Genomic DNA, 12,015 nt, shown 5'->3' on the forward strand with positions numbered 1-12,015 from the left:
ACACATTTACAATAACAGGAATAACAACAGTTCTGAAAGGAAGACTGGCTGGGACAGTCACTTACCTACTCATTGACCAGAATCTCAGGAGACAATGGCACCGAAAGCAGCGGTGACAGCAGAGCATCACATCTCACTGCATATGCCCCAGCTTCTCTCCAATCCTGCCCCAAACAGTTCTTTCCACTGTTATCCCAGAGCTACATGTGAATCATGTAGCCTCTCTCAGCAATCACCTTCCATTCTAGTTAATCTTGTTAACCCAATTCCCTGTACAGGAAGCAGAATCCAGACCTGGACCTTCAGTGCTTCTCTTGCAGTTCACATGCACTAGTTTTTATTCTCAATCAGAAAGCTGGGAACACACTGTTTTAATTGGATCCAGCAAGTAGTAAAATGACACTTCATCAGAGAAAGGAAGCAGGTGTATATCACACCAACTTTTACTGTTATTCTGTCTTTGGGGTTCCAAAGCCATCAAAATCACTTACTGGAGCAGAGCATTGCCAGTTCCTTGCACTGCACAGTCTAGGTCTAACTGTCTGAACTGAGAAACCACATTTTTTGCAATACTGATTGCTACCAATCCCCTCCCTGTTGTGATGACAGTGTGCATTTCCTTCTAACATGACCAGTTAAAGTTCAAAGATTTTCAAACCACCCCTGGAAATCCCAATCTGTTTGTTTAAGCTTTCTGAAACCAAGAACTGGCTAGTGAGGTAATGTGCAGGCTAAAAATCTCTCCAGCTGCCAGTCTACTCTGTAAAACTTAATGACTATCCTTAGTATCAACATACGGTCTTATTCTTCCTGATTAGCATTCAGCAGTGAAGACATCCAACATGAATTTGGCAGGTTCCATGACCATGATGGCAAGCAGACTGTTGGGCCCCCATGACCTCTGTGCAGAGAAGCAAACACAGAGCCAATATACAGGCAGTGGGCAGTTTAGGTAAGCCAGGGTAGTGAGTGATTAGATAATTACACCCACAGCTCCAGAGGAGAGGGGTGTGTGTATGTGGTGAGAAAAGAAGCACCAACTTCTACTGTTATTCTGTCCCTGGGGCCCCAAACTTCACCCTGTTCCAGTTTATGCACTGATAGTAAAAAAGCATGCAATCCAAAGCATGTCTTAACGTCACAAATCATACACGTGCAATCTCCATTTGTGATCTTGAAAACAGCCACAACTGCCATTAGGCACCCAGACCTCACACCAACCCTGTCACTGACAAGACTTCAATTTTAAGTCACTGCATCTTCTTCTGCCAAGGTTTCCATAACATTGCAATGGAGAAAATAATTGTAAGCACCCCTTGCTTTAAAAAACACATGTTTTACATTGACTGAAAAGTGAGCTTCTGAGAAGCACATTCTGTTTTCCCATTATGCATCCCAAAATCAGAGATCAGTTCCAAAGCTGCAAGAAAGTGGGCAGAAAACTCACAGCTAAAAAATTATTAATATGATGATCAGACTCATGCCAGGCTAAGTGTTAGATCACTCAAATGTCCTCTGGCGTTTTTAGCACTTTCCAGGACTTCCTGACTCTAGGTCATCTCCTCTGTCACTGAACCCTCCCCATGGTCCCTAGTCCAGATCTTTCCTCAGATGTTCTCATAGTTCTCCTCCTCCTATCTGAGCATTCACAGTGCCTAAACAGTTGGTCTGCAAGTCTTTCCTTGGCTTTCTTTTAACCCACCCATGCAACCAGGCCTGCAAATTCCTCAAATATAAAGCTTCAGGTTTAAAAAAAAAAAAAAAAAAGCTGACCAATTCTATTGGTCATACAGGGTAGGGCAAAAGTACGTTTACAGTTGTGAGTATGCAAATCAGTTTATTTATTCTTGTATTATTACTAACAATTATATTATTTTTCATGTGAACAAATGTAAACCTGCTTTTGTCCCACCCTGTATTTATTTACTGAATCAAACAAACATTAAAAAAAATACCCATAAGACAGGTAAATTTGAGCAATGGCTAAATATTTGGTAAATATTTAGTAACATTAAAAAATTACTATTGCCCGGCCAGCATGGCTCAGTGGTTGAGTGTCGACCTATGAACCAGGAGGTCATGGTTCGGTTCCTGGTCAGGGCACATGCCCGGATTTTGGGCTCAATCCCCAGTGGGGAGTGGGTAGGAGGCAGTGATTCTCTCTCACCATTGATGTTTCTATCTCTTTCTCCCTCTCTCTTCTCTGAAATCAATAAAAATATTTTTTAAAATTTACTATTCATTTTTAGGTATAATAGTACTATAGTTAAGTTTCTCGAAAAGCTCTTATCATGCAGATTCAAATAAAAATATTTACAGACTAGAGGCCTGGTGCACGAAAATTTGTGCACTCAGGGAGGAGGGTCCCTCAGCCCAGCCTGCGCCCTCTCGCAATCCGGGAGCCCTCGGGGGATGTCCAACCGGGAGCAGGCCAAAGCCATCAGTCGGACATCCTTAGCGCTACTACAGAGGCAGGAGAGGCTCCCACCACCACCACTGCACTCACCATCCGTGAGTCCGGCTTCTGGCTGAGCAACGCTCCCCCTGTGGGAGCACACTGACCACCAGGGGGCAGCTCCTGCATTGAGCTCTGCCCCCTGGTGGTCAGTGTGCATCATAGTGACCAGTCGTTCAGCCATTTGGTCGATTTGCATATATCCTTTATTATATAGGATGTAATGACATAACATCTGGGGTTTGCCTCTAGATAATCTGGGTCAGAGCACAGATGAATGGAGACTGGCCTCGAGTTGATGATTACTGAAGCTGGACAGGGGTACGTGGTATTCACTGTACCAACATTTCTTCTTCTATATAGGTTTGAAAATCTCCACAAGTTTAAATTAACAAATATACACCCAAGGTAGAAATTTGTGAGAGATATGTCCAAAGAAAGAATAAAAATCCAAGGAAGTAATATTATACAGCATATCTGAGAAAACAAAGATCAGTAAAGTAAGGCATTGAAGAAGTATAATATGCTCCCAATTAAATTAAAATATATGTGTAGCCCAGTTGCTCAGTGGTTAGAGTGTCGGCCCGAGGACTGAAGGGTCTCAGGTTCGATTCCCAGTGAAGGGCACATATCTCAACTGCAGGCTCGATCCCTGGCCCCAGTCGGGGTGTGTGTGAGAAACAACCAGTCGATGTGTCTTTCTCACATCAATGTTTCTTTCTCTCTCTCCCCACTTCCTACCACCCCTCCACTCTCTCTAAAAAAATAAATCAATGAAGAAAATATCCTTGGGTGAGGATTTTAAGAAAAAAAGTTATATAGTTTGTGTATAAACCCATAGAAAAATAGTATTTGAGAACAGTAATTATCTTTCAGTAAGGAGGTGATAATAAAGAGGGTTTGAAAGCATAGTTTTAAATTTTATTCTTTATACACTTGCATATGGTTCCAACCTTGCACAAAGAAAGTATATGTGTACCATGTGTATGATTTTTGAACATTGAAAGGAAAATAAAAACATATTTAAGCAGCATAAAAGATACTCGCTGAGCAGACATTTCCTTCAGACCCGGTCCTTGCATTTCCCCAAGTAAAATAATTAAGTAATCACATCAAAAAAAGGAAAGTAATCACATCGATGACTTTAGATCTTAAACGCAATCTAATCCAGCCCGTCTAGTTTCTAATTTCCGAATAATCTGATATGCAGCTCCTGCTGAAACCATTCTATATCCCTGGTTCTTGCCTCCTCTGAATCCAGAAATAAGGACAAAGGATAAGAAAAATTAACAAACAAATCTTCTATTCCTTACCCCAACCAGGGGACCACCTAAGTTTCAAATGAATTTCCCACATTTAAAGATAGAGGACTATATGGTGATTCATTACTTGCTACAGGATTGCTTCTAATCACTTACAAAAATACATGCACAGGGAAAACAATTTAACCTTCCTGATCCTTAACACCTAAGAAATAGCAAGAACTTAAACTTTCTCCTCACTACTTGACACTTTCCTGCAGAGAAATGAAACCTTATTTAACATGTGTACTTGATAAAAATAAAATCCTTCTCCCACGCAGTTACATATACCAAAATGTCAGCAAAAAGCGAAATGTCTCAAACAGAAATAAGCCCTTCTCAAAATAAACCCAAGAACAGCAGGTGAAGACATTGCATTCCTAACAGCTCTTTTCCTTCCCTTCTCTATTCACTAAAGCATTTCCCTTTCCCAGAACAACCAAATCCATAAAACAGTAGTCCACTCAGGAACACTGGGGCTGAGAGCCAAATCAGGGATTACTTTGGGTTTAGCTGGTTTCTATAGAATTTGTGTAGCGTGACTGCCCTCTATTGTCCAAAATGGTTTCCACGGCAAACTTGAGGAGTGGTCCTTGTGTATTTCTCCTAGTGATAACTGTATTTCCAGATAGAAACACAACACTGACTCTAGATAATACTTAAAGCAAAGAGGGCTTAGATTTAATCATCTGGGGAAAGTAGTACTAAGTGTAGATTTTCATAAATGTAAACACTGGCCTCTAACAAATTGAGAACACAGCTGGCCTTGAGCTGTTCACTCATCTTTTTCAGTAACAATGATTTTAAGAGTTAAACATCAACTATAATAAAACTGGCTATAAATGGCCCAGGACTCTTATCTTGGACCTAAGCTTTCTGTTCTCCTTAAAGCCTTGAACCCAGTACCAAAGCTTTCTGTTCTCCTTAAAGCCTTGAACCCAGTACCAGGAGAGGAACCTTAAGCGGCACTTCAGTCCTGAGCTTCACACGATGCCTCCAGCCATAGTAGGTCAGTCCATGTATAAAAGGGCTGATAAACATAGTAAGTGAACTCAAAGGAAGGTTAATGAGGAAGGGAGGGAGGGAGGAAAGAAGGGAAGGAGGGAGGGAGGGAGGGAGGGAGGGAAGGAAGGGGGGGAACAGGAGGAAGAGAGAAAGAAAAAGGAAGAAAGGCAAGAACCCCATTAGCTGAAACAACAGAGACAAAATGATAACAAGAGTGGTCTCCTTTCCCAGCATTATAGATTTTGGGCATCACTTACACCAAGCATGTCAAACTCAAAGACTAACACGGGCCAAATAAATGAGGCATGCAGCCCGCGGGCCACGAGTTTGACATGCTTGACTTACACACATCCACGCCTCTTCCCTCAGTAAGCTGTGGCTCTACTTTTGGCAAATGCTCACAAATTGAGTTGACACAAGCCAGTCATGAACCTGGCCTTAGGGGGGTGAGGGTGCTGCACTCAGAAGAGCATAACCCAGATTAAGGGAAAAAAGATAGTTTTTTAAGATGTTATGCTAGAACATAAGCTGTCATCGGTTCTCCACAAGGGATTTAAGCAGGTCTTAACAATTCTATGTCTTGAGGTGGGAAATACCTAGGGCAACTTTTTAACACTCAATTCTAATTACAAAAGGCTTACAAGTATGATTCCACATGAACAAAAGGGTCTTGTACTTACTCCTCAGAAACCCGTCACAGTTACAACCCCAAACGCACCTACCTGTCTCTGGGGACATCCAGAGCTGTGTTATAGTCTGGGGGACCTCCAGGCAACATGTTGAACAGCAGATGGTTTGTACCTCGATCCCACCTATAAAGAAATTAAACATGTAAGAATTAGCATGTCAATGATGAAGAAATAAAAACTAGAGTCAGTTATAAGATGACAAGTGGCAAGTATCCCCAATCTGAAACAAGCCACTTCGCAGGCAGCAAAGTGAGCGTCTAGCAATCCCAGCAGCACGTTGGGCATTAGCCTGGAGCCTCGAAAGGAAAAAATGGGTGGATGTGTACTCCAAGCTTGTCCACCGCAGAACTGCTTATGATAATGAAAACTCTCTAAATGTGTACCATTTGGTTAAAGAAACAAAAATAAATATAAAAGACTAGTTAAAAACATTATGGAACATGTGCAAAATGGAATGCTATACAGCCCTTAAAAGTATATAGTAATAGAATATGACATTATTTGAAAATATACTCAAGATTATTTAAGGGGAAAGAGCAGCAAGAGAGTATGTATTGTGTGATCCCATTCTTGACAAAAAAGATGTATATATGTGTGTGTTATTTTTTCTTTATCCTCACCAGAGGTTATGTTTTACTGATTTTAGAGAGAGAAGAGGAAGAGAAACATTGATGTGAGAGAAACATCAATTGGTTGCCTCCCATACATGCCCTGACGGGAGATCGAACCCACAACCTTTTGGTGTACAGAACGATGCTCCCACCAACTGAGCCACCCAGCCAGAGCCATGTATATATTTTTATACAAAAATATATATTCATGCATATGCGTAATTTTTAGACAAAAACTACTAAAGTAACATCAAAACATTAATAATGATTATTTCTTAGAAACGGGATTGTGGAATGAGTCTTATACTCTTCTTTCTGTTTATCTGTATTTTCAGACCTTTTACAGTAATCAAGTACTTGTAAGTAATAAAGGGGAGGGGAAAGTATTTAAATTTAAAAGAAACAGTACAGGAAGATGAGCCATCCTTAGTTTTTAAACTCTAAGAAGTTATGAGCCATAGCAGCAGCCCCAAAGGCAGACTGCTGCTTTTCACTGGGAGAAGACAGCTGCTCACAGAACTGGCCTCATGCTTCAAGCCAGTCGCCCACCACATCCCCTCCCATGAGAAAAAGAGACAGCAGCTGGGAGCCAGCACAAGCGGCTCTCCTTCCCTTTAGTTCCCTGAAGGACTTGGCTCCAGGCTGCACAAGTGCTAGATACCTAGAGAGCTGGGCCAGTGCTTGCGCTGTCTCCTTAATGCGGAGCGTGTTCTGGTTCAGCACATCGATGGACGGAACAAACAGGCAGGCCCGGGTGATGTCGTCGGTATAGTAGTCACTGTCTGAGATCGCCGTGAGCAGCTCATTATACTCCCGGGAGATGGTGTTGCTGACTGGGACACCAGAGTCATCCACGTACTTTTTCAGAGAGTAGATAAACACCTTGATTTTGTTTTTTGGGTTGAAGCCACAGCGGTAGACATCAAAACACGTGTGCATTCTGCAACTGAGGTCACCCCGCTCAGGGATGGGACTGTCGGCCGGCAGCCTGACCACGGGCACATCTCGGACACTGCGCTTCTCTACGCTCCAGTCGCTGGAGGATTCGATGGAATGAGGCCAGAACTGAAACACGCCAGTGGCAATGAGGCCCAGGAGGACAACGGAGAAGAGGGTGATGTAGTAGATTCGGTGCTTGATCTTCATCCTTGGGATGAGGGCAGGACCCCGGATATTGTACTTGACCGACGCACACATAATGGCACAGACAGCCTCTTCCTCACACTCCTGGTTACCAGGTGGAAAAGGGAGAAAAATGAAGTATTTAGGCAAATGGCAATAAAAAGGACTGTTTAACTTTCCATATATCTATTTCTTTCCCTTAAGTGGTTTGATGAAATAATGAAATAATGAAATAATGAAAAGGAATTTTGACCCTTCTTTGTCTAGATGAATATATGCTATGTAATATCTTTAATATTTAATACTACATATACTACTTAATATAAATATTGATATATAATGTTAAAGTGCAACTATAGCCTATAAATACTTATTCACCAAAAGCAGAAGCTGGTAAATGTGTGGGGCCTAGGAAGCGGGGCGCTGACTAGAAAGAGAAATCTAGAGTGGAATAGCTAAAGACTGTCATTTTGTTTTGTTTTTAAACACTGCCCACCATAAACTGATGCTTCATCTGGACACACTGATCTTGGTAATTCTAAAATCTGTTTTCAATCATTTATTCATCCTGCCCTCTATTGAGCAACTAGCATACACTGTGAGGAAACAAAGAAAGTAGAGACCCCACCTTAGAGGAACTTAGGTTCTAGTAAGGGAGATAAGACCAACAAAACTGTAACAAAATGCCTAATACAGAAATACCACTAGAAAAATATCAAGAAAGTAACAAGGGTATTAGAGAAGAAAAGATTAATCTTTAATCTTTAATAAAATATAAGTTGATGGCAGCTGACACATTTAGATGGAAGCAAGGAATGGAGAAAGGAATGGGGAGGGAGAGTGATGCCAACACTTTTCATCAGTGCATGTGCACGCCACTTTTCCAACCAAAAGGTTCAACCCATTTCCCTTCCCATTGAACCTGGGCTAGTCCCGTGACCTGCTTTGACTGACAGAATGTGTCAGCAGTGAGTCCCCAACTTAGGAGACCCTCCAGTTGCTGCTGTTGTCCTCTTGGAGCCCAGCTGCCACGCTGTGAGGAAGCAGAGCTCCCAGTGAGGGCAACCTGAGGAAGACCCCAATGCAGACTATGTGAAGCAGACACAGACCATCTCACCAAGCGCTACACAGATTGCAGGATCCTGAGCAAACAATGACTGATGTTTTTAAGCCACTAAGTACTGGGTTGGTTTATTACTCAGCCATCGGCAAATGAAACAGCCAACAAGCACACTGACTGATACAAAGAAAATTCTTAGTCCTCCACTGAAAACGCAGAGCTCCCCTGTAGATCGCAACTTAAGATACTTATCAAACAAACCTATATGTACAAGTAAACCTATAAAATATTTACAACACAGCAGAGAATATCCATCCAAATATCTCTATCCCAGGTCTCACACCTGACTTTAGCAGAAGCAGCCTGTGTAAGCTGTGCATTCAGCTTCCTTTGCAGTTCTGCCACAAATATGATTAGATTTTGGGTCTGATTTCGATACAGTCTGCCTGCCAGCTGCAAAAGATGCTGCCATACAGCCTTCTGTCTTTCACAGGGTGTCCTAAGTTTATATCTGGCTGACCTGAAATTGATCTTACCTCAAGGCCTCTAAGGGAAATTAAAAAAGTCAGTCAATTCTCCTATTCTTATCATTATTGTTTGCCACATACTGGTACAGTGCCAGAGCTACTGTACTAGCCAGTGCTTTCCCTTCTACCTGAACCTCATCCCCATCCACCACTGATGAGTCTTACAATTGTGATGGTAGAGAGCACCAGAGCTTGTCAACACCTCATTACCAGCAAAGGGGTCCTTGTTGCCATCTGAGGATGAGTGATTGTAGTTTCACCAACTATTCTCAGAGCCTGCTTTCTAGAGCCACTTCTAGTACCAATTGTCTTAGTTTATGTTCTACCAAACTAAGAAGTGACTTGTGTGCAAGTAGCTCACAGAAGTAATAGAAAAAGCCAGAGTAGAGTCAGGAAAGAACAGAAAGCCATTAGCGTGCATTGTGGAGCTGGTTACCATACTAAGCTGGGCAAATGGGGCTCAGTCCTGCTAGGGTCCCTCTGGAAAATGCACCCTCAAACTGTCCCTCTGAAGGATAAGGAGCTATGACACTCACCCACCCAGACCCATCCCCTACTGATTGAGGGCTATTCCCGGAAATGTACGCTCACATTTCTAAAGGTCTGCCTACACAGGCCAAGCAAGCTCCCACAAGTCTGTGCCAACAAGCTGAGAGATGTGGCAAGAACTTGAGGTAGAATAAAAACTCAGTAAGAGAGATAAGGTTAAAAGCCTCAAATGAAAAAGAGAAGGATGAGACATGAATAAAACAGCCCATAAACGGTTAGCGATAGAGAACCTTCTCTGGGAGTATCCACATACCTGTGACATACTTCATTGCAGCACTTGCTACATTACATTAATTAGTTAAGTAATGGCAAGTGTGTCCCCTCTACTGGCCGTGGTTTCCTTGTAGTCAGGGTTTTTCATTTCTGCCCAGTATTCTCAGCTCTAATACCATGTCCAGAACACATTTCACATAACCACAGAGTCTGCTGAAGGAAGGAGTGCCTCTACCCTTCCCAGGTCCGTCAGTGCACACACTATTTAGGGCCCACGTTTTGAGTTATTATGTGGTGATGAATGATTCTTTTCTTTCTTATTAGAGTTTCCAAAGGGGAAAAAATGGCTAGGTACCTAACTTTCCGTGTCCACCCTGTCCTCTTCAGGGAAGCTCATTGTTAGGAGAGAGGACAGACCAAAAGGAATCTCGTACTAATGCATGTCTGTCCCATATAATGCCATAACTTGAATCAAAACAGGAATTTCACAACAAAGCCCTACAAACTTTACCCTCCTTGAAACACATCAAACCTGTCCCTGCAAAACTCTGGAACTGTCTGGCTGGCTGTCAAGCACTGAGTCACTGGAAAAATTTGTTAGCCCCATTCTACCGTCCGGATGAGATGCATTTTCTGTTCCTGGAATTATTTCTTCCTAAAATTTGCCTGACTAACCTTTCCTTGGTGCTGTAGGCTACAACCAGTCCACTTAGCCCAATGCTCTGAGTCACAATCTCTTCCCTTCACCTTTCTAGAAAAGCACTCAGAGCTGAACTCCCAGGGCCACCGGGACAGAACTGAACCAACTGTGCCTGAAAACAAAGAAACCCAACAGCAGCGAAAGCAGAAAAATCTGCACCTCACTGCCGTACCCGATCCAGTTCTTCATAATAAAGTTATGTTGTGATTAACCAGCCCTAGAAATGGTTTCCAATTTAAAAAAACCCCACAAACAAACCTGTGTGCCTTTGTTAGTGGTATTACAGAATGATCAAGTCAATGCATACAATTAAGTAACTAATAACTAAACTTCACTGAGAATGTACTACATGCCAAGATCTGTTTTAAGCACTTTGAGTTAACATAGTTCATCTTCCTAACAGTGCCATGCGACAGGCTATTACGAGCCTCAGTTTACAGACAGGGCAAGGCTAAGTGACCCCCAAGGGCACCCCACTAGAAAACGCCGGGGCCAGACTTGGGGGGTGCAGCCTGGCGCTGGAGCCTGGGTCTTCACGTGGGAAGCTGCCTCCCCTGATCCCCTCGCAGAGCCCGGGTTGGATAACCCTTTCTCACTCCTGCAGGAGCAAAGCCAGCACAGCCTGACCGCGGAAAATCTATCCATTCACACCGGCATACGCAACCAGGGGGCTTAAATCAGCGGAAGTGAGAAACGACGGGAACGGAATCAGATATTCCATGACCGAGAGCAGCTTTCCAGCTCTGACACTGACAAACCAAGCCCAGTTCAAGTCCTTAGAGCACTCCACTGACCTAGGATTAAAATGGACCCGAGCAATTATTTGAGTCTCAGTACGTAGATCCAGTTCCCACCGCCGGTAGGAAAACTCCTAATGCCTCTCAGCTTCCAGGGAACGCCCAGAGCCAAGGCCCCGGGGCCCCTCCCCACCTGGTCCTCCTCCCGAGAGGGGTGGGGCACGGGGCGCCGAGTCCTGCCCGCGGCATCCTGCACTGTCCTGGATGCCACGGGCCCCGCACAGCCCGGAGCACAAGAAGCCCCCGTGGGAGGAAGCAGGTCCCGGAGCCCGCGGGGAGGAGCGGGAGAGGTCACGGCGGCGGGTGGGAGAGGTCGCGGCGGCGGGTGGGAGAGGAAACTGCAGGAGAGCAGTGGGCGTGGAGACAGGTGGGAACCCAGTGCGGGGCCGGCGGGGGAAGAAGGAGAAGGCAGTTCGCAAATCAAAGTGGTAAATGGCCGTGAGCGGCCCCGGGGTGGGGGCGCCTCCCGCAGCCCTCGGGCCTCCGCACCGCCCGTGCTTTCCCGGCCGCCCGGCCAGACTCCGCCGCGGCCTGGGGAGGCCCAAGCCCGCCCCGCAGCACCCGCTGGCCCTTCCGCGCGGCGCTTACCTCGGCCACGGCTGCCTCCCGCTCGGCCCCGCGCTCGGTCACCGGCTCATACCGCAGGGCGGGGGCCACGGCAGCCCGAGAGGGATCGCGGCGAGTGGGCGGCCGCCAGGGCTGCGCGAACGAGCGAGGAGCGCTGGGCCGAGAACCGGGCTCGGCGGCTGACACATACCGCACTGCGCATGCGGGAGCGGCCCGGCCCGCGCCCCCTGCTGGACAGGAGGAGTCAGGGCGCCGCTTAGGGTTTCTCCAGGCCGGCGCGTCCAGCTCATGATCCGCTGTGAAACTCAGTCAGGCAGCCTAGTTCATAATTAAAGAAACTGCAAACCGAAACAACGAGGCAGCATGCTTCACTTATAAAACTTCTAAAGCCGGGAAAAATGTAATATTTTATTATAATC

General features: G+C 44.8%; 1 protein-coding gene across 3 annotated transcripts in view; it reads right to left on the reverse strand.

Moving 5' to 3' along the window:
• Positions 1-11,780, reverse strand: part of EXT2 (exostosin glycosyltransferase 2) — a 120,247-nt gene extending 108,467 nt beyond the window's left edge. For 2 of the 3 annotated variants that reach the window (XM_023761691.1, XM_023761692.1), the window contains exons 1-3: positions 11,618-11,749; positions 6,723-7,288; positions 5,484-5,573 (exon numbers count right to left, since the gene is read on the reverse strand). In XM_023761691.1, coding sequence (XP_023617459.1) covers positions 5,484-5,573; positions 6,723-7,258 — 626 coding nt within the window. In that variant the 5' untranslated portion in view covers positions 7,259-7,288; positions 11,618-11,749. Of the gene's footprint in view, positions 1-5,483; positions 5,574-6,722; positions 7,289-11,617 lie in introns of all 3 variants that reach the window. The other variant, XM_006097909.3, reaches the window with a different exon arrangement.
• Positions 11,781-12,015: the final 235 nt, after the last annotated feature.

This window comes from Myotis lucifugus, unplaced genomic scaffold, assembly GCF_000147115.1.
Source record: "Myotis lucifugus unplaced genomic scaffold, Myoluc2.0 scaffold_213, whole genome shotgun sequence".
Lineage (NCBI taxonomy): Eukaryota > Metazoa > Chordata > Mammalia > Chiroptera > Vespertilionidae > Myotis > Myotis lucifugus.